Source organism: Lentinus tigrinus (assembly GCF_003813185.1).
Source record: "Lentinus tigrinus ALCF2SS1-7 unplaced genomic scaffold L226scaffold_5, whole genome shotgun sequence".
In the NCBI taxonomy this organism is placed as follows: Eukaryota; Fungi; Basidiomycota; class Agaricomycetes; order Polyporales; family Polyporaceae; genus Lentinus; species Lentinus tigrinus.
In genome coordinates, this window is record NW_027137914.1 from 740,652 (window position 1) to 764,945 (window position 24,294).

Here is a 24,294-nt window from a genome sequence, read left to right on the forward strand (position 1 = left end):
GACTCACCTTTCACTCGTCCAACCATTTGGCAAACCTCTTGAAAGCCTCCGTGCGCTCTGGCTCATGCCAAGCAAAGACCGTGTAGTCATGGACGGAATTCGGCTCGACATCCAGGATGACATCCACGCCATCCGCCTTCAACTTCTCCGCGACACGGGTGGAGTCGTCGAGAATCGTCTCCAATCCTCCTGCCGAGATGTAAGTGCGAGGGAATCCCCTGAATAGGCCCTCCGTCCCTTCGAAATGCGGCGAGACAGGGGATAGGTAGCGGTTCGTCCGAGCCTCCTCGATGTCGAGTGGGCCAAGATACGCCGCACGTGGGTACTCTGGACCCATCCCGAGTATGTCGTTCTTGCGATTGCGACGCAAGGACGATTCCGGCGTGTTGTAAGACTGGGAAAGGTCCAGCCACGCTGAGCATGAGAGCAGGCGACCCGGTGGTGGTAGAGCTGGGATTGTGTTCTCCACCAGGTGTCGCACAAGGGCGAACACGATGTTACCACCTGCGGAGTCGCCAGCGACAGTGATATTCTTGGCTTCGAACCCTAGGTCCTTGATGAGGTACTGGTAGGCTGCGAGGCAGTCCAGGACGGCTGCAGGAAACGAGTTGACAGGATTATCTGGAGGAGCCGCAGACAGGCGGTAGTCCACAGCTAGCACCCTCTCGAGTTTTGAACTATGCTCGACCAGACCGCGGCTGAGATTGCTTGTGGCAGAGTCCGGGTGCGCACTACCCAACTAGAAGGATACGAGAATCAGTGACAGCCTGAATTTATTGGTGGACAGGTGCTCACATGGAATGCGCCTCCGTGGATGTGCATGACGACGATCTCACCTGGCTTGGCCTTCATGTCTGCTGGGATGGACACGCCTGGCTTCAAGATCCAGTACGCTGCAACCTTTGCGGGGTGCACCCCGGTCACTCCAGCCGCTGCGCGTACTTCTCCGCAGAATACGTCTGCATCCTCCGTGAGGCCTTCAAGACAAACGAACTTGGCGTCCTTGAGCTCATCGTCTGACTTCGGAGGATCGTGACTGGTCTTGAGACGGGCCTGTACAGCGAGCTTCGTCATGACCTCACGGTACGCAGCAACGATAATGCATCGCAAAAGGGACCATGTCGGGCTAGGACGGTTATGGCGCGGAAGGTATGTGATGGACCATAACGGCACCCGCACGAAGACAGTTGAAGCGAGGATGTAAGCAAGGTAGAGGCCCTTGAAGGGTTGGTGGCGGGTCAAAGGCTCGACCATTTCGCAGGCTGTTGAGACTCAGGTGGCCCTGGATACGCAAGGGCAGTAACACCGAAAACCTCAAGCTCAGGCGTCAGTGGTCCTCGTTCTTCTCGATGGATGAGTGCTTACCACTGAGTGAGCTTACTCGACTACGTCGCAGTGGGTCGCGAACACGACACTGGAAAACTTGGGCATGAGAGGTCCTTCGTAACTAGGAGGATCCTCATTCCCAACACGCTCGGTTACCAATTGCTTCCGGGAACAGGCTGGGAAACAGGTGACTCATCCGGATGGCCAAAAAAAGGGACAACTAGTCGATCGTACGAGGCAGGACGTGAGAGAGAGAAAAGTACGGGGGCCTGGATAGCGTCCAGATGGGCGCGTACAAAAACTATAAGTAAGTACGAGAAGTAGCTGAGAAGTAGTAAGAGCTTCCCTACTAGTCTCGGCCTCGAGTTCGGCACGTGATACCGGCATCATCGCTTCCGCATCCAAGGTGGCCCCTGGGTTCAGCCTCAGGTTCTCTTCGTTCACGACGATCACAATAATAGTGAGTCCACTTCTGACAGTGGTTATAGGGGGCGTTGGACTTACCTAGCTGTTTGGCGATCGAATGTAGCGGATAAATCGTGAACTTTGGAGCGATCAGTATGCAAGTTCGCGGCTCCCTCCGTGGTCTGGACACTGCATGGCTAGGCTTGACTAGCTCAACTTGGGTCTGTTGACAAGGTTCTTGCCACCCAGACGCAGTCTCCTGGTGTCACCGGAACCCTGGTTATGTACCTTCAGCCGTCAGTGGACCGATCGTCGACGACAGCTTCTTGGAGGGACTTGTCTAAGACTCGTCTGGACCAAGACGTCGGTGGAACACCCGACATCTCGAACGCCGACGCGTACATATAACTGGACCTGCCGACTGGCATAATCCTTCACCTCCATCTCAACTTCAAAGCTTCAACCCCCACAACAACACTTTACCACGTCTTGTGCACGTCTCATCCCGCGTTTATTTCATCATAGAGCCATGTCGTCTGTCGCTGCTCCTCAGGGCCACTGGCTGTCCGACTGCCTCTGCGAGTTGATGTCCTCCCCGCACGTTTCTATGCCCCCGCACGGTGGCATGCACATGGGCCCCGGCCCCGTGGACATGTTCACTGTCCGCTTCAACCAATACTTCATGCCGGAAGCCCATGGTACCATCTGCGGTCACGCCGTTGATCGTGAGGGAATCAAGGACAGCCTCCTCCACCTCCAAAAGAGGTGGAACTCGGAGGAGGTCAAGGTCATGCAGGAGGGCGGCCATCAAGGCTTCCCGCTTCAGCCTAGTATGGTACGTCTCTGGACACCGTCCTTCGATGATTGCAAAGGTATTGACTGAGACCTGGATTTTCTTAGCTGAGCACCGAGGTCGAGTTCACGCCTCCTGGCAACCACATGCCTGAGGTCGTCACGGCCGAAGCCTCGTGAGTATCTGGCATACAGACTCTATAGCAGCTCGATGACTGACCAGATCACGAATATTCATCAGTGTTGGCGAGCAGGAGGGTCAAGAACGCATCCGGTTCCTGAAGATGGAGGGCAACGCCGCCCTCTTCCGAGTCTGATACTCTTGGCATGCAAAAATCCACGGATATTTAGTACTGCCTCATTGGGTGTAGCATCCGCCTCATTGTAGCTTACCTGTAGCATTAGTGCTTGCTGTCGTCGTCGTGCTGTCATTGTATGATTTGTGTATATATGTTATCTACTCAACTGTCCCACGGCGATCGTGGTCAGTCTTTGAGGTGGATAGATGATCTATTAGTATTACTCTCAACGCGACGCTTCCGGCGTTGGACAGCTTGCCTGGACTCTATAGAGGCTGCTTCCATGTGGAGATCAAGTTCTAGCCGACTTGCACCATCTCGCCGCAATACCACCTCATAAGCGCCGCCCGAGAAAACTTGTCTTGCTTCCCCATATCCATTGATTCTATGAAGCATATAATGCCTCCAGCCCTAACTGTCCACGTTGCGTCTACTTCTTGTCTTCTAGCGGGACTCTGGCTCTCAGGACCGCGCACGTCTGCAGAGACTTGACACGCTCCGGGCTGGCGACTAGCTGAGACCGCGGGACCATGTCTTCCTCCAACCATCACGATGCAGAGGCCACAGCATCCCCGCCATCCCCAGGGAAGTCGAAAGCGGCATCACTTAGCGAAGACGGACACGAACATGAAGAGCACGAGCACCCCGTTGGTGTGCTTCCCGTGCCTCCGGTGGACAAGAGAAGAGCGGGCCTGCATCGAGCCCTGTCCGCGCGGCAGGTGTCCATGATTGCTATTGCAGGGACCATTGGGACCGGGCTGTTCTTAGGAACGGGAAAATCGCTAGCGCAGGGAGGACCGGCCAGTATGCTGTTGTGTTATGCCATCGTGGGGTTCATTGTGTACATCACGCTCCTGTTGCTGGGGGAGATGGCTACACAATACCCGGTAGCTGGTGAGTGTATCAGCTTTTCGAGTTGTTCAAACGGAGGAGTGGGGAGGGAGTTGTACTGCTCCTGGGTTGCTGTTTTCTCGACGTGCGGACTTACCCTGACGTCAGGTTCATTCAATGCGTATGCGACACGCTTCTTCTCTCCTTCGTACGGGTTCGCGCTTTCCTGGAACTACTGGTTCAACGACGCTGTGTCTGTCGCGTCCGACCTCACTGCCGCTCAGCTCGTCTTGCAATACTGGACGAACTGGCATACGTGGGTCATCAGTCTCATCTTCTGGGTGTTCTTGGTGACCGTCAACGCGATCCATGTTCGCGCATATGGCGAGCTTGGTACGTAAACCCGTTCCGTGTACATCTACTGCGACTGACCTTAGTGCAGAGTACTGGCTGTCTTCCCTCAAAGTCATCACCGTCATAGTCTTCATCATCCTGGGTATCGCCGTCAATGTAGGAGGGAACCAGCAGCACGAATACATTGGTGGCAAGAACTGGCATATCCCCGGAGCGCCGTTTGTAGGTGGATTTGGAGGCTTTGCACGAGTGTTCGTCACAGCGAGCTTCGCATGTACGTACTACAAACATCCAGCAATGAGAATATCGTTAACGTTATCATAGATGGCGGAACAGAATCCCTTGGTATCACGGCCGGCGAGACGAAGAATCCGTCCCGCAACATGCCGCGTGTTGTGAAGTTTGTATTCTGGAGGTAAGCCGCAAATTATCTTCCTCGCGTTGTTGCCCAAAGCTCAACCGAAGCGTGCATCACTCGTAGAATCCTGTTGTTCTATATCCTCAGCATCCTGCTAATGGGGCTGAACGTACCTTACAACTACCCTAATCTGTCGAATAAGGAAACTACGACGTCGCCTTTCACCATTGTCTTCCAGATGGCGGGCTCGAGTACGTCGCATGCTGCTTGATAGTTGAGGGATCACACGCTCACGCTGCCTCCTCCAGCTGTCGCTGCTTCCTTCATGAATACGGTCATCTTGACCTCTGTCCTCTCCGCGGGCAACCATGCCCTTTTCGCCGGCACGCGTGTGCTTTACGGCCTCGCTGTCACAAACCCTCCACAGGCACCCTCCATCTTCGCATGGACGACAAGTGCTGGTGTTCCGCTCTTTGCCCTTGCCGCGACCAGCAGTATCAGCGGACTCTGCTTTGGCGCAAGCTTCATCGGCAGCGGTGCGCTTTGGAGTTGGCTACAGAACATCGTCGGCGTGTCCAACCAGGTATGCCTACCCCGCATTGGTCAACAGTCCATTCATTCTGATATGTATTGCCTCAGATTGCTTGGCTCTCGATCGGCCTCTCGAGCTGGAAGTTCCGACGCGCTTGGGTCCGCCAAGGTCGTCCTCTCAGCGAGCTCAAGTTCCGTGCTGCCTGGACGTGGCCCTGGGGTCCGCCGTTCGTCGTCATCACCGTGACTGCCCTGATCATCAGTGAGTATCTGCTGTATCTCACAGGAGGCTTGTCCGACTGATCAGTCATGCTCGCATAGTTCAAGGGTGGTCCTCAGTCATTCCAACATTCTCCGCAGTCGACTTCGTCTCGTTTTACATCGAGATCCCCGCCCTCATCGTCATGTACATCGCGTACATGCTCATCCGCCGCCCTCGCGCATCGTCAGCGCCAATCGCCCTGCCCACCGAGACCGAACCTGTGCCCCAGCACCACAGCATCCCGCGGCGGGTATGGAATGTGCTCACGTATAATGACCAAGTCGACATCAAGACGGTCGACTTGAAACGCGATGAGCACGAGGAGGAGCCGGGGGACGTTGCGGACGACGAAGAGAGGGAGATGAAGCTACATGGGCGGTGGAGGTGGTTCTGGAGAATATATTACGCCGTTGTATGAGTACGTACGTATCACGATTTACATGACACCCATTGATGGGTAGCACACGCCGCTGCGCGCGTACCACCGCCTCCGACACGTCCTACGACCACAACCACACCCGCCGACGTCCTCACTCCTCCTGCGCATCGCTCACGATGTCCCGCACATGCGTCGTCGCCCGGAACGAGCCCGGAGACACACGAACTGTCGAGAACAAACCGGCAGCGAGTCAGTGCGCGACACGTCGACCGCGACGTCAGCCAAGAGCCCCAACGACCTCGGAAAGCCGTCCGCGTCGTCTCCGACGACCCACTCGACGCCGCAGCGCAACCCGGGATCAGCTCGAGACCGGCGCTTCACAGCGCTATACCGCGTTCTGCCTCCTCCCCCGTCCCTCTCGACTTCTAACATATTTTCGCAACCGCGCGACACTCATAGGACTCGTAATATACCATTAGTTTAGCATCTACGTACTCTAGCATTAGCACACAATTTGACCCAGCTCTCCTTCGATTAGCGCCTGTTTTGTACTTATGTTTTTCCCTCCTTTCCAGCTCTTTCTACGCCTCCGCCGCCCTCGCAACCTTCGACACGTCATCGTATACAGCGAGCATGTATATTTCGACTAGCTAGGACCTCGAATAGAACAGGTTTTCCCCTCCCCTTCGACCGCATGACTTCGACTTAGACCTCGACCTCGACTTCGGCTTCTACAACTTCGTATCCTCTCGCTTTCATTCGTTATCGCTCACTGTTAACTCTAGCCTCTCGCCCTCGACGTTGCAAGCTTTCGAGTGACTTCCAAGCAGTCTATTTCGCCCTACTCAACGTACAAGCATTCCCTATCGCGATCTACCCCGCTCCCCCTTCCCTCTCCCATCCCTCTCCCATCCACACTCCCTCTCCCTCTCTCTCCTATCCGACTCCCCTCGTGCACGCCCGGACGGACCATCGCACCTTCGGATCTCACTCACGGCGAGTGTAGGTCCATCACCATTCAAAAGTATTGTGGACCCTTTGCCGAATATTCACCTTACTGATTTCAATGCTGCTCTATGGCATGCAGGGCCTTCCCGTCGATGGTGCGTTGTCTGACATCTAAATACTCTAAAGGTTGGTATATCTGTATAACGTACTACCAGGGTGTTTCGAACTCCAGAGCATGGCGTTTCGTTACCTCTTTCTCCCAGATAGTGCCCCGTATAGAGTTAGCGACCCTCAGACTCTGGCTGCCGACATAGGCTGTCACAATACCGTCTGTAAGCTATGGAGTGATCACACCCCCGTCAACACTCCGAGATGGTTACACACCTTGCCCCATGCATCGGCCACTATCTTACATAGAGCTGTGCTCTGCCAGAGCCTTTGACCTGCAGTGTGCTGCCCGAAATTTGAATCATGGTCCAAGCGCCTAGCCAATCGCGCGGTTATAATTACCCCTCTGAGCTCTTGCATACTAGTACTACTTACATAACTTCTAGGTACCTCGGCTACTTCGACAACAGCCCGACATCATCCACCTGTACCGTGTTGGAATATGACCTCTCACAGTGCTGCATGCAAGGTGTTTGCTCTTGATTCGAAAATCCGCTTGTCGACAGGTCAGTGGCGATAGCACATATGCATTTTGGACGGACGACATTAACGACGAAACGTCAGGATACGACATGCCGCGTCTAGGTTTCGGTGTGTACCAGAATTATACCACCCATGAGTCGGTTCTTGAAGCCTTCCGTGCGGGCTATCGGTGAGCTGCGCATGCTCAGTAATCTTCCGTGCATCCTCGGAGTTTCGCAGGCACATCGATACTGCTCAAGCGTACAGGAACGAAGCCCATGTTGGCTCCGCTGTTCGAGAAAGTGGCCTCGAACGTAACGATGTGTTCATTAGTACGCCTCTTGCCATCTCCCCGAGTCTGACAATGGAGCACAAACGAGCTCCCATATCCAGCAACGAAATGCATAAGCAAGACCCATGGTTACGACAAGACACTTCGGGCAGTTGACGTCTCACTCGAACGACTGGCCGTTGGTATGTGTCAGCCAGACACCCTGCTGAGTAACCACTGACGAATCAATACAGAGTATGTCGACCTATTCCTCATCCACGATCCTTTCAAAGGCACGGAGCTCCGTCTCCAGACATATCGCGCTCTCCTAGATGCGCAGCGCGCTGGGAAGATACGAAGCGTAGGTGTCTCGAACTTGTAAGGGACATTCTCAGCGTCGCCGTTCGTTGTCCTTTTATGACGACAATCACTGTCCAGCGGCATTAAGCACCTGGAGGAGATACGAGCCGCTGGTCTCCAGACGCCTTCTGTGAACCAAATCGAGGCAAGTAGGAGCGCTGGCAATCTGTCGGAAGCTACATAGATCTGACCGTACCCGGGGATTTGCGATCCCATCGCAGCTGCACCCCTTTTGTCAGCAGAAACCCATTGTGGCGTACTGCCGAGAACACGGCATCATTGTCCAGGCATATTCACCGCTGATCCGAGGCAAAATGGACCATCCTCTGTTCATGGAGCTCGCCAACAAGGTGCGTCTATGCGTTCTCAAACGGCAATTCCTGACTTTGACATCCGCAGCATGAACGCGAGCCGGCGCAGATTCTCTTGCGATGGTCGCTACAGCATGGGTAAGTGCGCTACATTCATGGGCAATTGTGCCGTAGTCTAGCAGGCTGATATCCCGAGCTGGACAGGTTCATGCCTCTTCCGAAGTCTGCCACACCCGCCCGCATCCAGTCGAACGCGCGACTCTACGACTTCTCGCTCAATGAGGAAGACATGCGAAGGCTCGATGCACTCGACCAGGGAAAAGCAGGCGCAGTAACCTGGAATCCGGTGGATGTAGAGTAGAGTCGAATGGATAACAGGCAGCACAGCTGGGAACAGAGGCTGGACTTCTTCAATGCCTTGATCAAAATCAATGCATGTACTGGTCGATCCTCTCCTACTACCTCTTGCAGTGGCAATCCTGATGATGAATATGGCGCTTATATTTGACTTCTCGTCTGTGAATGCAGTGCCGCGTGCGCGGGGTACGGGTTTCAACCGGCGAGCGAGGGTTCCGGAAGCATAGCCGAAACTTCGAGGCAAGGTCCGAACCACAGTGGCTAGCAGGTTTGACGCCGCTGTAGAGAGCTGGGAGGAGTACGCAGCCACAATCCTAGCACATGCGAGGACACTGGCTGACGGGTCCGGCCAATCTTTGATTCGAAATGACACATAACCGCGAAACTACCTTAGAGCGTCCGGTGATACCAGCGCGTACGTTGGGCGAGCCGCACGGCTTTTGAACTTCGTAATCAGACGGAGGGTAACGATACGCTTGAGACGTGGGTTCAAGATACTCCATGCATGATGCTGTGACAAGGCGAAAGCGCGATAGCGATGTGCGATGCGACTGATGACGGTGAGAGAACTAATCCTCGTCCATAGCTTCACCCTTCTTCCTCTTCTCTATGCGCTCTTGGAGAGCCTTCTTCGCACCATCCTTCGCGGCATCCAGGGTGCCGGCCTTCGTCATACCGAGCAAGAGAGCGTGAATGAAGCCGAGGTAGTTGTGCCTTCGCAAACTGTTCTCGAACTGAACGCGTCCGGAGATAAGTCAGCGCATCTTCGGCGATGGTGATCAGTGGTGCAACTCACCGCCCAACGCTCGCGCTTCGAATTTTCCGTCGCGAGCCGCACGACGAGCTCGCTAGCTTCGCTTTGGTGGCCGGCCGCTTGCAGCTGTGAAAGCTGCTCCTGAAGCCGCGGAACAGGGTCATCATGCACAGCCAAGAGACTGAACTCGAGCTGCGGCACGATCGTTCATCGGCGGATGAGTTACCAGGATCCTTACAAATAAGATGATGTACTCACAGCACTTGGCGGGTAGGTCGCTATGCGAGCCTCGATGACTTCTCTGGTCATATGGGGGTATCGTCAATATCAAAACGCGCAGCATGAATAGCTATCATTACCTAGCCTTAGCCACCCATCCTTCGCCGCCCTCAGAATACTCGCCGTGTCTCACAGGTGCCTCCTTGAGACCGTCGAGCTCATAGACAGAGCCGGCGTAGGGGATGTACACAACGAAGTGGTACGCGTCCTCTGAGGTCCTCGGGAGATCAAGACCGTCCAGGGAGATGGCTGACGGAGGCGAGAGGGCGTTATGCGCTTCACGAAGCCAGTCCGAGCTGGTCAGGGCCATGCCACAAGTCTGGGGGTCCATGCCCTGTGTGAAGCTGAAAAGCTCCGACAGCTGGGCGCCCATCTGGAGTCCAGGGATGTTCGCGATGGAGTTCATCACCGCAAGCGTTGCGCAGGCGTTATTGACGACCTGGTGGGCGAAGAATCCGGGGAACTCCGGGTCGTACTGGCCGCCACTAGACGGTTCGCTTGATTGCCCTGCAACCCATTTGAAGAGGAAGATCAAGGCGTGAAGCGGCTGCAATTCCGCCAGCGATGCAGAATCTAGGGAGTAGAGGTCATCAACAACCAACGGAACGCCAAGAGTTTTGAGCAGTTCCCTGCAAATTCGTCAGTCTCTAGTGCAGAAAAACGAGTAAGAGGTTCTCGCCGCACGTGAACACGCCCGGGTCAGACTCCGTGAGCTGCCAGCCGCTTGAGTCATCGTCTCCTGACATATCTTTGACAGAGTCACGAGTGGCTGGTGGTGGTATGGAAACAAGAAATGCAGAAGACAAGCCACACAAGCTGCCACGCTCCATACTGACGCGTCGCGCTAGTCATGTGACTGCGTCTAGTGTCCAAATCGGGATATTTGTTTGCCAAGAGCCTTGGAACCAAACAACCGCCACGGGCGTTTGCGCGGTGCCTCCTGGACACGACCACCATGTCCCAGGCCGAGGCGCCCACTGATGCTCGGAGTGCCAACCGTGCGCGCTTCGAGCTCGAGCTGGAGTTCGTACAGTCTCTTGCCAACCCGTTCTACTTGCACTCTCTCGCTCAGCAAGGCATCCTGAATCAGCCAGCCTTTGTGAACTTCCTGAAGTACCTGCAGTATTGGAAGGAAAAGGACTACGCTCGTTTCATATTGTAAGAATGATGACTGTCGTCTGAGTAATCCGGTGCTGACTCGCTTGCTTAGATATCCCCATGCGCTCCATCACCTAGAACTCCTGCAACACGCAGAGTTCAGGACCGAAATTGGCAAGGACGAATGGAGGGAGTACCTCAATCAGAAACAATTTGATCATTGGCGTACTTGGTAAGGTCTTACCCACGTCGCTATGTGCCACTGATTGAACGGCGGACTGGCAGGCGGGATCCCAGTCGGATCCAGACGGCAGCGACTGCAACCGATGGCCAACCTGAACCCCAGTCTGCTGCGGCGCCCACGGACGGCCAGAACGGTGTGATAACGAATGGCGCATGATGAATTGCTCCCCGGACACCCCCAGCAATGTTTTCTTCTTTGTATGCAGACTTCCGATCACATCCGGAGCGAAGTCTGGCGTTGCCCACCCTTCGAGCAGTCCCGTCCCCACGCGATTCCAGGACCACCGCCCATCCCACACACACCTGTTGACTCCACCAGCCCCAACTATACGCCGCTGTAGCACCATTGGATCCTGTGTCCTATGAGATGGAGTCGGTTGGAGCTACATAAACAACAGCACGATTGTGACGTGAGGGTTCGGCATAAGGGTGTTTTTTTTGCGAATCCTGATATCAAAATGATCGGTGATTTCTGCCAGTAGAGTTGCACAGAGATTGAAGTGCCATGCGTAGCCCAGAAGACCCAAGCGAATCCCTCACACGAAGGCGGGCGGGGCCAGTGCGGTGGTTCCCAGCGGCTCAATGTGCCTTCGATGCGGTACTGTGATGCCGGGAAGCTCGGTGACTACCGACGCGAGTGACTGACAACGGGCGGAATCTCCCATGCTATGCATCTCGAAATGAAGACAATACATAGTGGATTACGCCAAAATTATAGCGAGCGAGATGGTATACAGAATCCCTCGGAGACCCCAGTAGTGTGCCCTACGTACAGCTATGCGTTTCTATCCTCATGCTCCTGCCAGACCTGGTGGAGCTCATGTGACTCGTCCCCGGGGTAGGGAGGTGGCAATGAATGCCGGTGGTGCACGTGGGAGGGGCTTTGTCGTTCCGCCTCCTCGTCCTCCTCCTCGTCTTCCACAGAGAAGAGTAGTTGGTCGTCCACAGGTGCGGTAAGCACCGTGGTAGAGTCCTAGACACCGAAGTCAATCTCTGATCTCCAAAGTACGGGAGAAACCAACTCTATCATCGCGCCCATCCCCATCGGCTCGATCGTCATCCTGGTCTTCTAGCGTCAACCTCTCCCTTTCGCCGAGATCACCACTCTCCAGTGCCACGTTTTCATCAGACAAGTCCCCATCTTCTTCTGGAAGGGGGTTCCCGTGGGGGTCTAGGGCGACGTTCTTCTGCATTGACTTCATGTACTTGTGATAGGTGTACAATGCAATGCCTGGCGAAGAAATCAGGCTCGGGCGCAGGGCGGCATATGAGATCTAGAAAACGCGACTAACCGCAGGCTGTAATCGCCACACCTGTGATGTTCAGCGGGGTGAGCTCGTCGCCGAAGAACCACGCTGCACATATGATGGTCGTGACCTCCTTGGCTATACCAGCGATTGACATGGGCACGACGCCCGCACGCTGGATGATACTGGGATAGCGTTGTCAATGCCAACACGACGAAGACCCACGGGTCAGCAATAGGACGTACTAGAACTCGCTGAGAACCATGCAGAAGGCGATGATACCGGGACACAACAGGAAGAACAGGGTCTTGAATGTCTCCCCCGGCGTGGCGAAGAAGGGGCTCCCGAAGATTTTGCTCCAGCCGTCGGTCAGGAAAGTGAGGACGAGCAGGGAAACTCCCATTATCGGAGCCAGCCAGAAGAGCGTAGCGGCGGGGTTATGCATGCCCATATTCTTGCTGCGCATGAGGAGCTGCGTAAGGCTCCACCGCAGACCGCCGAGGGCGCTGGCGGAGGTGACCAGGAGGAAGCCGCCGAGCACGAAGTGGGTCTGCGTTGCGACCATGAGGAGCACACCGGCACAGATGAGGAAGATCACGCCAATGAGCCGCCAAGAAAACTTCTCGAGCCGGAGGAGGAAGGCGAATAGGAGCACGAAGACGAGTGATGAGGACTTGCACATCGCTGGTGAAACAGTGTGAGACGGCCCGATGGGTCACGTAAAGGGAGATGCTTACTGTAAAACGATAGTGTAATTAGTTTGAGCGATAGGTTAGAGAGTCCAATGTCTAGGCCTGTCGTTACGCCCGTGGGTACTGCTTTGCGTCTACATAAAATACAGTTCAGCAAGCGTTTTGGTGTTGTGCGTGAGAACAACAGCTGATGTTCTATGGGTGGTTCATGCGTACGGCATACGCACGGCCTAACCCTGGCCGTTACAAAGGTCAGGATACGGGAAGATTCCACTGAGCAGCTCGTCCGGCTTCCATGACGAATTGCTGAGTGTATCGTCCGAAGGACCGAACCGACACTTACATGTAGTCTTGCCGGCTGGGAGACTGTTCTGGCCGGAAGTGGCGAGGGAAGGCATAACGAAGTACTGCAGCTAGCGAAAACTGCACCCACATGTGGGCGGTCGTGACGAAAAGCGGAGATGGAAAACCGTAGCGGTCTGGCGAGAACATCCATTTGTTGTACAAGGACAGCATTGTCGCAAAGAAGAACCTATATGTAATCGTTATGATTAGTGAGATACTTTTTCCGGGAGCTCTAGGAGCATACCAGGCCGCTATGAAGAGAGAGTTAACGAGTGCGTTGGTCCACCATAGCCGCTTCTTCTCCGCCAACGAGGCGACATGGATGGAAGAATCATAGCTGTGCGCAGCGTCGCCGTTTTGCGAGTGCCGAACTGAGCTGAAACGGACAGCGCCGTTGTCCTGAGCTGGACTTAGCATACTGGCGGTGAGGGCATGGAACGAGTTCGTAGTACGAAGTCACGTTGCTCTCACACTCCGCTGGCAGAACCTGCAGATCTGATCGGGCTGTCTGCTTATGGTATGCTGTGGGTCGGCTACCCCATATGGAAGCCGCCTCACTGCACAGCCGCCCGCAAGCTGCTTGCCTGGTTCCCCTTCGCATCGCTCTCGCCTGTCGTATCCTATTCAACCCTTGTTCTCCTCGAGCAGTGCGATGCCATGTTTATGAGAGCATTTGCCAACAAATGTCAGCATAGGAGTGCTCATTACTCAGGCAGTCGTCATATCCACGCCAGTTTGGGTCCAAAACAATTGCCTGTGTTTGTCGCGCAAGAGCGAGTCGATCGGGCACGGAGCGGTGAGGTTTGAATGCATATCTTGTGCGCCGGCCGCACACGTGCCATATTCAAATTCTTCCAGGAATACGATTCACGCGGTGGACGTGGCCAGGGTCCTCGGGCATCCTTGCCTCGCGGCCTCGGGCGGCATCAACTACCAGCGCGTGATGCGGTTACGAGAATTCGCCAGAAAACCTGTCTGACGCCCCTTGCTGCCACTGCAGTCCTTTCGGCACAGCAATCCGAACGATCCTCCGTGGACCAAGGACCTGGCACCCGCTTGACGCTGAAACTTTGTTGCGCACATCCCGAGGCGCAACTGGCCCGGTTTCACAATCGCGAAGGATGCAGGGGACCATCTTTCTCCACGGCGCCTTCCCGCGCTGAAGGTGGTCTTGATTAGCCTGGCGAGTCTGACGCTGGGACCTGTGAAGCCTTTTGGTCGATCCGTCCCGCAGCCGTATAAAGCCACCATGGGCTTCTGCCTCTGCCGCCAACAATTCCACATATCCCCCCCGCATTCTCGACATGGCTGATATCGAATTCGTCATCGAAGCACCCCAGGTTACTCGCACGAACAAAAAGCGCCCCCGCCTTGTCACATCTTGCGACCACTGGTACGTCTCGCCGTTGTCCCATGGGGCAGAGGACTCTCGTGCTAATCCTTTATGGGTCCCATCCAGTCGTGTCAAGAAAATCAAGTGCGTGCAGCACCCCGCTACGGGCAAGTGCGAGGCATGCCTCGCCGCCAATTTGCCCTGTCTCTACCGGGATCGCGAGCAGTACTTTGCTGAGCGTACTCGCATGCTGTCGGGCGCGGGGTCGGCGCTCCGGGATGCCTCCACCAACGCCCAAAGTAGGGCGCATCTCTCTGCAATCAATGCATCAACCTCTACGCCTTCGCGTGGCCCTTCCCCGCCGCACTCGTCTCGCAGCAACAGCAGCAGCGGGGCCTCCGATCGCTCGAACTCCCCATCATACTTCACGTTTGTGGGCGCGGGCTCGCTGGAGTCGCCATCTATTCCTGCATTCAGCAGCGGCCTCAATGCGCCCGCTGCGCTCCCCACATGGTACGCGCCGCTCGACATTGTATTGTGCCACAAGATGACGAGAATGCTGACCAACATTGTTTCTAGGGATGTGCCCATCGAGCCACTCTCCTGGACACCCCGTCCAGTGCTTGACCTGCATACCGGCATGGACTTCTCCTTGACTGATACTAGAAGCGACGTCGCACCCCTACTTGGGTTGTTTGACGCTCACGACTCGACGCAGCCGCATCCAAATCTCATGATGAGTTTCCTGCACGTCTTCTTCGACAAGCTCGGGCCAACCTATCCATTCCTCTCATCTGAGATCGTCTGCGAGCGTTTTCTTCATCGCCAGCTATCGCCCCTATTGGCCAACGCCATTGCCGCTTCGGCAGCCCGGTACGTCCCCGTGTTTCAGACCATTCAGTTGCCCCGCTGACCTCGTGTACCCCAGCTTCTCTACTCTTCCAGAAATACTGCAAATTGGACCTGCCAATGCTTCCGATGTTTACTGCCAAATAGCGAAGGTAAATCACACCACAACTTTGAGTCAAGAAGAGGGCACCTAACGTACTTGGCATGTAGGGTCTGGTCCCGCCAGATAGCACACCAGCTACAATTGACACCCTTCACGCCGTAATGCTTCTCGCATGGGCGGAGTACAAGAGAGGCCGTCAAGTGATGTTCAACGTCTATGCCCGAGTACGTCAACACTCGCACCCTTATCGCCTTCCTTGCGTTGACTGCTACCGTAGACGGTCCCGAGGCTTGCCGCAGAGCTCGGCATCTCGGAGGAGACCCTGCCCCAGCTCGCGCGACTTACCGACGGTCAGGGTGCTCGACTCCTCCATGCCACATGGGAGGCCATCCAGCAGCTCGAGCGCACACTACTTGCAGCGGAGCTCGTGGCGCTTTCCACCGGCACCCTGCATGCCTCCTCTCATCACTCACACCACTCACAACCGTCGGCTCCCGTCCGCTCTTCTCTGTGGTGATATGCCGCATCATGCGGACGCCCCCAGTTCCCATCCGGCATGCATACACCATCTCCCACAAGCATCATATTCCCGGTGACGGGTTCTCGTAATATCGGCATCATCCCGCCCGCTCCGCGCGATCGACTCATCACTCCGGCGAGCTAGCCTAGAGTCGAGAGGACGCGGCCACGCGTCGCGAAAGAGCATTCCCTATGTAGCCAGATCAAACCGCATCGGGCGCCACCGCGCAGTTAACATGTCTCCTGGCCCTCACCTCATCGCAGCATGTCGCGTGGCCCGATCGCACAAGTCCCGACTCATTGATGGGCCACGAGATCGGGGCCGGGCGACCGCCAACGCTGGAGACGGGCCTCTCGGGTTACAGCTGTGATGAAGACGCTCAGCCAGTGGCGACTAGTCTCCTACCACGTTGTTGTTCGATTTTGTCGGACGTCGAGGCTCATCACGAGCGTATCGTGCCAGATTGAAGGCAACTTGCTGTCTCGCTATCCAATATTGTGCCGCGGCAGTGGCGGCGGCTTGTTCCCGATCGTGTGTGATGGACAATTCTGCCAGGCACACCGTCCTATTACTTATATGCCGGTTCGGAGATACTCGATGACCACGGTGCTATTAGTATGACCACTTATGTATCACTGTGCCATAGATTAATCTTCGGACGAGTTCCTATGAACTATGTACTGAGCATTCTCTCCTGTGTAACAGGATAACTTCCTCGAGGCCTCGCGGATCATATATCCACACCGCGTGCCCACTCTCACGTAGTATCCATTCGATCTTCTGTGATGTAGTAACTTCCTCCTCCCATAGATACCCCAACATTTATTTGTGATCTTCGCGTGTGCGTCGGTGGCGGACTTCATCCGCAGCCCTGCAATCGCCTGGAGTGCATCAAGTAGTCCCCGCGACGCCTCTACATCGATGTCAATATAGCACGATGTCACTCTTCTTCCATGATGGACGTGTATACAGACTATATGCGCGATCATGCACCTGACTCCCTTCACTGCATCCGGGGAGGGCCACGGCATGATAACGTTAATCCCGATGACTCCGGAGTAGACGGATGGGTTCTGCGAAGAGTCGGAGAACATTCGCCCGAGCATGCTCTAGATCACCGTGGTCAACTCGAGTTGCGTGTCAACAGACGAAACGACGACTGGCATGAGCATAACACCAAGAGAACGTTTTATTTAGGAAAGTCTGGAACACAATAACAACCTTTCTGGAAGAGGTCGCGAAAGAGCGGCGAATAGATGAATAGCGCATAGTCAACTTCTACCAATACATGACAGCCTGTTTGTGGAGTGACGGTAGGAATACAGAAAAGAGCTCTGAGGAGGGCTTGTAGAGCATAAAACCAAGAGATGATAGAAAATATGATATGATCAAACCACTAAATTCCTCCATACACGTATGCATGTGGACAATTGAAAGCGTGCCGGCGTACCGCCGTGCTGGCGACACCAACATCGCCTTTGCGGCCCTGCCTCTTAAGCGGTGGTGAACCGCGGTACTGTGATCGTGCGTGTGCCGGAGTACTCGGCGGTAAAGCTCGGGATAGTGAGCGTGCGAGTGACATGCGTAGTCGTCTCATCAGTGACGGTGCGGGTGCGGGTCACGGTGGTGGTGGTGGTTGTAGTATCCGTCTCGGTAACAGCGGTGTCCCTGGGGAGCATCGAATGCGTGGGAGAAGTAGTCTTCGTTGGTGAGGTCATGTCGGTGTCCATTTCATGCCGCTTGTCGAACGTGTGCATATCGAACGAATGCAAGAGACGGTCGAGCCGCTTGCGCTCAGGGAACACCGTGGTCGTCGAAGTGATGACCCGCGTGAAGGTCACCGCAGGAGTGTACGTGACCGTGGAGACCGAGCACTGGTAGGGGTACAGTACCCGCGGGCGAGATGCTGCAATATATGGTTGAGTACATAGGTAGGGAGAAGATGGACGAACAGAATCAAGATATAGAGTGATACTCACCGTCAGCAATCCCGAGACTCGCGGCGAGCGCGAGAATGGCGAATGTAAAGAGCGAGGTATACATTTGAGTAGCAAGCGCAGCAAGTACGGCTATGAGAGGTTCGGAAGACAGGTGTCCGACGCTGAGGCAAATGTCCACCGTCTCGATGCCGCCTATATATGATCCCCTGAGAACCAGGCTTTCGATCCGGTCTTCAGCGAAGATGCACCCAACGGATGTGTCTTTGACGTTACGGAGGATCGAGGGGCGCGGGAGGTCATGGCCACCGACGACGATGACACCTTTCATCCCCTCGTTCTGAGGGCCATTCTAGATTGTCGGAAGAGCTAACTAGTCATATACATCGCGGATGGCACCAGAAAGGATGAGATGGCAGTGGAGTGAGACAGGAGTTTGCGGGAAGAGTGAAAATGGGAGAGCGCTTCCTTCGAGACTCGAGAGAAAGCGGCGGAAGCTGGAGCGTGTCACGGGCTTCCATTCGGCCATCTTCAGTGCATCGTAAGTTGAACAATGCCATTGACTTCAGACTGATCCCATCGAGTCGCTTTCGAGCGAATCTGCGACAAGGTTGCTGGCGGAGACAGACTGTCAGAGGACCGTGCCGCTCAAGCGCTCATACCGACGGATGCCATATCGGGACTAGTCCAATTTGATCCAGCCGACAGCGAGTTGTCCGCGGCCCCGAGGGCGTCCGCCGAGTTCACCTTGACCTCGTACTTCAACCACCTTGCACTACCGTCGCCCTGGACTTACTCTGAGCGATGCAAGGGGATATTTTTGAAATGCACAACACTGAACCTTCGGGCGCAGAAACCCTCGAGGCGAACTTGCCAGCGACTCGGCACGTCTTCGCGATCGCTCCGTCGAGGGCGGATGCTCATTTAAGGGGCGGTTGCATCGGAGGAGCTGCATCACGGGACGCGGAAGCACGCGGCTATCGACGTTTGTAACTGCCACCGTGCAAATCCCAGATCCTCCCGGCGGCTCTGATTGCGTGTCTCTGGCACGCCCACCATTCACTATGGTACGTCACTGAGCTCTCACCCCTGCATGAAGTTGGGCTAAGCATACTACGTATGAAGCGAGCGGGCAGCGCCCTTGGACTGGGATCGAAGTCAGAGGCCTCCCCTTTCCCAGCTCCCACTCGCCCGCTCGGCCTTCGACTCATGCAGATGTAACGTAGCATTCTCTTTTTTCCCAGGTCGTCATCAAGGGATGCCGTATGCTCCTATAATAGTGCGGGACCTTCGCGTGCACTCCGGGACAGGATGTCCATTTACCCTTTCACCGCTTGAGGACACCGCGACATTGACGTTAAGCACGTTAATTTGCGACTGCTTCTCTCGGGCACCCTCATATCGGTATATTCGGACCACCGTACATCCGGCCAGCCATGCAACGCTCACGAGTCTAACGGTGTTAATACTAGCAGCAGCCGTAAAGAGGTGCAGTCACGAAACTCGCAAAGCCTGCGAATCGCATACCGTCCTCCATGTTATCAGAAGCCAACGTCAATTCATTTTATCCACTCGACCTCCGAGCTCTTTGGAATGTGTATCAAAGAGCGCCTGGTTGCCTCGCGGCCTTTCAGCAATTCGTCAATTGCGTTGATCTTCAACGCTAGCCTGAACGTTGCGGCCTCAGAGCCCACCACGTCCCCGAGCCCCCAATCTCCCCCGATCAACAGACCGCGGGATAGGTCCCGATGTGCATAGCTTCATGTGTGGCTAACACCTATGAGGCGCTCCATTCGGCCGACGTCAGTTCCCCGGTCGGACGCGCTTCAAGCGATTTAGTGCCAGTAAGTATGGAGCCCCGCCATCCTTCATCGTGACTGCCCTGACTGTGGACTAAGCATGCCCTTGTTCTCTTTGCGTGCAGTAGTGCTGCGTGGCCTGTGCCGTTATATCCGCAGCAGCATGATGTTTTGAGTCAGCCGATCGGTGGAGAGAATTCTGACAATGCGCCCAATACTCGAGTCTAAGTTGCGCAGCAGAGACCCGGCTTGGTTTCACCGCTCGTCATGAACAAGCGAGAATTTTGGCCGCGTACGCGTGCGGCTTGATCTGTCCTACGAATTAAAGGAATAGATGGCCAAAACGAATATTTGTCACAACGTCCAAACAGGAGGGGAGGCTTCACGCTTCAAGGCAAAGGCCTAGAAGCCCGAGTCACCAGTCGGGCCACTATCCGGATAAAGTGCAAAGGAATGGACGAGATAGCGAGACCCAGAATTGCTGGAGGAATTTCTTCGACCGATCTTAAGTAGATCGACCTGGGGACTCCAGACAGGAATACAAGAGAACAACATCGGTGTCTCCCAGTTCATCCATCGGATCAATGGCCGAGAAGAACCCGCAAAGGTCTAGAAGTGTCAAAACTGTATGTAGCACCGATGATGCGGCGGCGGGAGCTAAAATATCAATGTAAAGACTTCTACGACACTGACATTACTGACTGCTCCTTTTTTCCAATATTACATTCTGCGAGGGTTTCAAAATTCACAACGAAGTCTTGGAATCGTAGGGCTGAGAAGGGCTGAGACAGCGTTGCACGCCGGTAGATCTCTTGTACATAACGCGCGTCTAGGTTACTAAATTTGGATCATCTAGCGGCATGAGGCCGGAAGTCGGCCCGATACAACTCGGCCAGAGTTTGTACTTAACTATAGCCTAGCTCACACTATTCGAAGGTAGTCCTTGTGAGAGTTATTGTGTGCTATATGCACTCTATCAGTGATTCAAGCGCAATAAAGCAATGGTGTTCCCAGACCCTTCCTGAGACCAAATCAAACACCGCCACGACATCCCGCTTGCTTCTGTACCACCATGACCTTGTGTTGCCTCACGGCCTCGCCTTCTTCTCACGTATCTGGGCGTTGCCTATCAGACATCTAGAAGTTTGCTTTTGGTGTAGCTCCGCCGGTGCTGCCCTTCAGCTGAGGTGGTACTCAAGACCGAGCAGGTTGACGCGTCTGAGGGAGGTGACGTGCACAAACTCCGCGCCCAATCCATTGAGACTCTACCATTGCTGATCAGATATTTAGCAGATTGCTTCCGACAATAATCATCTTTGTGCCTACGAGTACGGTCCTCTGTCGCTCTAACGATAGATGTACACCCCGGCTCATCGTCACGTCAGGGCGCGAGATGCTGTAGACTTGGCATGATACGAGGGTGCACACTCGATCTATTGTTTCGAGAGCTTGGTGAGTTCTATTCTATAGTGTGCACCCTAAATATTCAAGCCATCAACCAAGTTCAGAGTGCTAGGACCTAAAATCCTCGCATGGCTACGTCAAGGGTCAAGAACGCACTGAATGCCACCTCATATACCTGGGCGCTATCCTTTCTTAAGAGCGGAGAAGGTTCAGGTTCACAAGGTCAATTCTGTAAACGGATCGGCAATGCTTATCCTGAAGGGTCTCCGAGAGAACTGACGCTGAGAACTTCCTGAACTAGTCCCGGTCGCGCTTCAACCGGAGGTCTAAGGCGTCAACAGTGGCTTCTTCTGTCCAATCTTGACTCATAGTCGCCGTCCATACCCTCAAATATTCGCAGTCCGCGCCTGCTATGGGAGTGAACGGTCCCCGGTGTCTGGTGCGTCCGACATCGTCAGTACATTCTGACATCAATGGAGCTTCTCGAATGGTCTAAGGGGTCGTAAGAACCATTCGGACGCTGGACAATTGCCGTCACTGATAGTGGTTGCTTTTTGCAGACGATATGACCACCGTAGGTCGTAGGTATCTCGGGGTAACAATGCCCGCCCTCACAAGAGTCGCGGTGCAATGTTCATACCAGGCGGTAATCGAGGCTCAACAAGTGTTTAGTCCCACATCCGAGACTGTGGGGCCCCTGGGTGAGTACCACGCTTCTTGATTTCCTCCATCCTACACTTCCGCGCGTTCATGGGTATTGCTCCCGTTATCTAAGTGCCTCGTCGTTTGAGGACGTTCTCCGATGTTCTCGATGTGCTCGTTGGCGTTATCTCAGCGCGAGATGTACATTCGGTGGGAGTGCGGTGCGAAGTCATCATTGAGCCGCAGCCATTCAACACGTCCACGCATGCCGGTCTGGACGGCATCCAGGGTACATGCACCTGGGAGACGAGGAGAGGATTGATCGCAGACTCTTCGACGGCTAACACATGAATCGGCTGGACATTGGGTTCGCACACACGACCATGCCTTACTTATGGCCATCAATCTCGCATATGGAGAAGTCGCCCTAACGGGCTTTACCGTGGCACGGCATCGCCTCCCCCTCGTCACTCCTGGGATCAGATCGATTCCAGGAAAGACGAGGGTGCAGTGTTATTTTACACGCAGACGTCATCTGTGCACCAATGCTGAGCGGCTGTGGCTGCACTTCAGGCAGAGGAGAGCTTGTGCCGTCATGCCAACCCTGCTCTGTGAGCTATTGCGGGACTGTGTTGACGACTCCGACTTTATCGATGAGTCGCCTAGAGGAAGCGGGCCCGGGTTGTGATTAGCAACTCATTGTGTGCACACGCAGTATTCGGTGAGAACATACAAACATGTTCGCACGGAGCTCCCTGCAGCATCAGCTTCTTGAGATTCACAACAATCGGCGGTAGACGGCCAGAAGCGTCGTACGCCAATCGGGGATTTGCGAAACTCCTGCCAAATTCCATTGTACTGCTCGATTCTGCTACTTGCAGGTTTGGTGCGCTCCTTTTGCAATGGCCCCCTGACGCCGAGAGCGCCATTGTGGTCTGGGTTTGCTAAGCGACTCCTTCTACGCTGCGGCCAGTTACATCACGCCAATCGTGATGTAAATCCGCCGAAGAGCAATCGGAAGAAGAGGGTAGCGTTGCCGTAAGGTTTCGAGCCAGGACGCTCCTCTTGTTCAGTTGTGAGTGCGATATCTGGAGTCAGTGCTCTTCCCTTAATCCTCTGGCACTCGCTCTCACCGTCTTGATTCTCGATGTCGAACCTCGTCGCGAATCCAGTATGCGTCCGCGCCGCTGCCAGGACGTCCGTGAACGGCGCCCGAGTCCTTGCTACTTCGGTGCGAAGACACGAAGAAGCGGCGGCAGTGACAAGGTCTCCACCTCCGGCGGTCGATGATTCGACGTCTGCGCTCACGTACAGGCGTATGATGCCACACCGTCCGCCACCACTGCCGGTCATCGACCTTCCTCATGTAAGGTCCGCGGAGGAAGCTGTAACGAACATCATCTACAACACCCCGACGCCGAGCCTCCAGCCTTTTAAGAAGTACAACCCTATCTCGCTCCTCTCAATCCATCTGTAGGTCTGAAAGCTGACATGCATGTCTGCAGGCATGTGCTCAACTGTCTTGTGCACAACGAGCCGGGAGTGCTCTCTCGTGTGTCGGGCATCCTCGCTGGACGCGGGTTCAACATCGACTCCCTGGTCGTGTGCCGGACGGAAATCCGCGACCTGTCCAAGATGTGCATCGTCTTGCGCGGACAGGACGGCATCGTCGAGCAAGCAAGGCGGCAGCTCGAGGACTTGGTAAGTCTCGCTTCGTCCTGCGATCAGCGTGCCTGCTCGGTTAGCCTCTGCTAGCAACAACAGTACCATTGACATGACTTCTTCCTCCCACAGGTACCCATATGGGCCGTGCTCGACTACACAGAGACGCACTGCATCGAGCGCGAGCTCCTCCTCGCCAAAGTCTCCATCCTGGGGCCCGAGTACCTCGAAGAGCAGCTCACCGGCGGCCCCACGCACGCCCCACGCTGCGTCCAGCACAAACGCTCCAAGCTCGAGCGCGAGGCGACCCTGGTGCAGCAGTTCGAGCACTCCGCCGACCGCGAGCCCGCCGGAGTCCCGCTGACCCCGAGCGAGGCGCTGCGCATGAAGAGCGACAACCTGCAGGCGATCGAGGTGCTCTCCGCGCGCTTCGGGGGGCGCATCGTCGACGTGAGCGAGCACAGCGTGATCGTGGAGATGAGCGGGAAGACGAAGCGTGTCGACGCGTTCCTGTCGCTCCTGAAGCCGTTCGGGCTCATCGAGTGTGCGCGGACTGGTGAGTCTCCTCGGCGTTGTGGGGTGACGAGTGCTGAAGTGGGCTACGCACAGGTCTCATGGTCATGCCGCGGACGCCCATCAGCCACGTCGACGACGGCGAGGCGGAGGACGAGGGAGGTGCTGTGGATGCCAGTCTGCTTCCACCGGGCTGAGAGGCCACGGATGCTGCGCACAAGGATGGTGAATAATTGCTTCCGGTTGGATCTTCATTTGTCTTCAGGTCTTCAGGTACAGTAGATCAAGGTGAGGAACACGCGGGCACTTCCACGAATTAGAACATTCGAAGTTGTACGCTGTCGAGGATACATGTTGTTAGATAGTCTGCCCAGAGTTATGGAAAGAAGTATGTATAAACCACGATAAGGGTACGGGACGGTTCTAATGCAAGTAAGTATGTATCGTTCAGAAAGTTGGC

At 55.1% G+C, this 24,294-nt stretch overlaps 11 protein-coding genes across 11 annotated transcripts; 7 read left to right on the forward strand and 4 right to left on the reverse strand.

The window, feature by feature from the left end:
- Nucleotides 1-10: 10 nt before the first annotated feature.
- Nucleotides 11-1,254, reverse strand: L226DRAFT_457518 (alpha/beta-hydrolase; the record flags this gene model as incomplete). The annotated part of the gene is made up of 2 exons (XM_067675376.1): nt 11-739; nt 796-1,254. 2 exons carry the CDS (start codon nt 1,252-1,254, stop codon nt 11-13), a joined length of 1,188 nt encoding a protein of 395 aa, XP_067538903.1.
- Nucleotides 1,255-2,260: 1,006 nt separating this feature from the next.
- Nucleotides 2,261-2,840, forward strand: L226DRAFT_567989 (uncharacterized protein; the record flags this gene model as incomplete). Its single annotated transcript, XM_067684113.1, has 3 exons — nt 2,261-2,566; nt 2,632-2,699; nt 2,765-2,840. The coding sequence occupies 3 exons, from the start codon at nt 2,261-2,263 to the stop codon at nt 2,838-2,840; spliced, it is 450 nt and encodes a 149-aa protein (XP_067538904.1).
- Nucleotides 2,841-3,196: 356 nt separating this feature from the next.
- L226DRAFT_502776 (uncharacterized protein) lies at nt 3,197-5,627 on the forward strand. The gene is made up of 8 exons (XM_067677900.1): nt 3,197-3,716; nt 3,822-4,046; nt 4,096-4,281; nt 4,332-4,422; nt 4,489-4,616; nt 4,674-4,948; nt 5,005-5,158; nt 5,218-5,627. Exons 1-8 carry the CDS (start codon nt 3,353-3,355, stop codon nt 5,574-5,576), a joined length of 1,782 nt encoding a protein of 593 aa, XP_067538905.1. The 5' UTR covers nt 3,197-3,352; the 3' UTR covers nt 5,577-5,627.
- A 1,598-nt stretch (nt 5,628-7,225) lies between these two features.
- L226DRAFT_543726 (Aldo/keto reductase) lies at nt 7,226-8,418 on the forward strand (the record flags this gene model as incomplete). The annotated part of the gene is made up of 8 exons (XM_067682219.1): nt 7,226-7,305; nt 7,356-7,447; nt 7,509-7,589; nt 7,641-7,764; nt 7,825-7,891; nt 7,968-8,096; nt 8,146-8,195; nt 8,262-8,418. The coding sequence occupies 8 exons, from the start codon at nt 7,226-7,228 to the stop codon at nt 8,416-8,418; spliced, it is 780 nt and encodes a 259-aa protein (XP_067538906.1).
- A 350-nt stretch (nt 8,419-8,768) lies between these two features.
- L226DRAFT_558309 (uncharacterized protein) lies at nt 8,769-10,230 on the reverse strand. Its single transcript, XM_067683233.1, has 5 exons — nt 10,132-10,230; nt 9,528-10,076; nt 9,427-9,469; nt 9,211-9,360; nt 8,769-9,148 (listed from the first exon to the last, which is right to left on the reverse strand). Exons 1-5 carry the CDS (start codon nt 10,191-10,193, stop codon nt 8,984-8,986), a joined length of 969 nt encoding a protein of 322 aa, XP_067538907.1. The 5' UTR covers nt 10,194-10,230; the 3' UTR covers nt 8,769-8,983.
- Nucleotides 10,231-10,387: 157 nt separating this feature from the next.
- Nucleotides 10,388-11,313, forward strand: L226DRAFT_502783 (SOH1-domain-containing protein). Its single transcript, XM_067677901.1, has 3 exons — nt 10,388-10,605; nt 10,658-10,777; nt 10,831-11,313. The coding sequence occupies exons 1-3, from the start codon at nt 10,403-10,405 to the stop codon at nt 10,943-10,945; spliced, it is 438 nt and encodes a 145-aa protein (XP_067538908.1). The 5' UTR covers nt 10,388-10,402; the 3' UTR covers nt 10,946-11,313.
- Nucleotides 11,314-11,427: 114 nt separating this feature from the next.
- Nucleotides 11,428-13,497, reverse strand: L226DRAFT_610279 (TPT-domain-containing protein). The gene is made up of 7 exons (XM_067686140.1): nt 13,317-13,497; nt 13,071-13,259; nt 12,773-12,861; nt 12,281-12,719; nt 12,081-12,220; nt 11,811-12,019; nt 11,428-11,761 (listed from the first exon to the last, which is right to left on the reverse strand). Exons 1-7 carry the CDS (start codon nt 13,487-13,489, stop codon nt 11,564-11,566), a joined length of 1,437 nt encoding a protein of 478 aa, XP_067538909.1. The 5' UTR covers nt 13,490-13,497; the 3' UTR covers nt 11,428-11,563.
- An 879-nt stretch (nt 13,498-14,376) lies between these two features.
- L226DRAFT_520716 (uncharacterized protein) lies at nt 14,377-15,874 on the forward strand (the record flags this gene model as incomplete). Its single annotated transcript, XM_067678663.1, has 6 exons — nt 14,377-14,465; nt 14,532-14,918; nt 14,985-15,278; nt 15,334-15,406; nt 15,465-15,581; nt 15,635-15,874. 6 exons carry the CDS (start codon nt 14,377-14,379, stop codon nt 15,872-15,874), a joined length of 1,200 nt encoding a protein of 399 aa, XP_067538910.1.
- Nucleotides 15,875-17,120: 1,246 nt separating this feature from the next.
- L226DRAFT_610281 (uncharacterized protein) lies at nt 17,121-18,255 on the reverse strand. Its single transcript, XM_067686141.1, has 2 exons — nt 17,857-18,255; nt 17,121-17,783 (listed from the first exon to the last, which is right to left on the reverse strand). Exons 1-2 carry the CDS (start codon nt 18,143-18,145, stop codon nt 17,371-17,373), a joined length of 702 nt encoding a protein of 233 aa, XP_067538911.1. The 5' UTR covers nt 18,146-18,255; the 3' UTR covers nt 17,121-17,370.
- A 378-nt stretch (nt 18,256-18,633) lies between these two features.
- Nucleotides 18,634-19,102, forward strand: L226DRAFT_531686 (uncharacterized protein). Its single transcript, XM_067680123.1, has 2 exons — nt 18,634-18,881; nt 18,940-19,102. Exon 1 carries the CDS (start codon nt 18,640-18,642, stop codon nt 18,805-18,807), a length of 168 nt encoding a protein of 55 aa, XP_067538912.1. The 5' UTR covers nt 18,634-18,639; the 3' UTR covers nt 18,808-18,881; nt 18,940-19,102.
- Nucleotides 19,103-22,751: 3,649 nt separating this feature from the next.
- L226DRAFT_481077 (acetolactate synthase) lies at nt 22,752-24,235 on the forward strand. Its single transcript, XM_067676917.1, has 4 exons — nt 22,752-23,099; nt 23,165-23,360; nt 23,454-23,877; nt 23,931-24,235. The coding sequence occupies exons 1-4, from the start codon at nt 22,807-22,809 to the stop codon at nt 24,029-24,031; spliced, it is 1,014 nt and encodes a 337-aa protein (XP_067538913.1). The 5' UTR covers nt 22,752-22,806; the 3' UTR covers nt 24,032-24,235.
- Nucleotides 24,236-24,294: the final 59 nt, after the last annotated feature.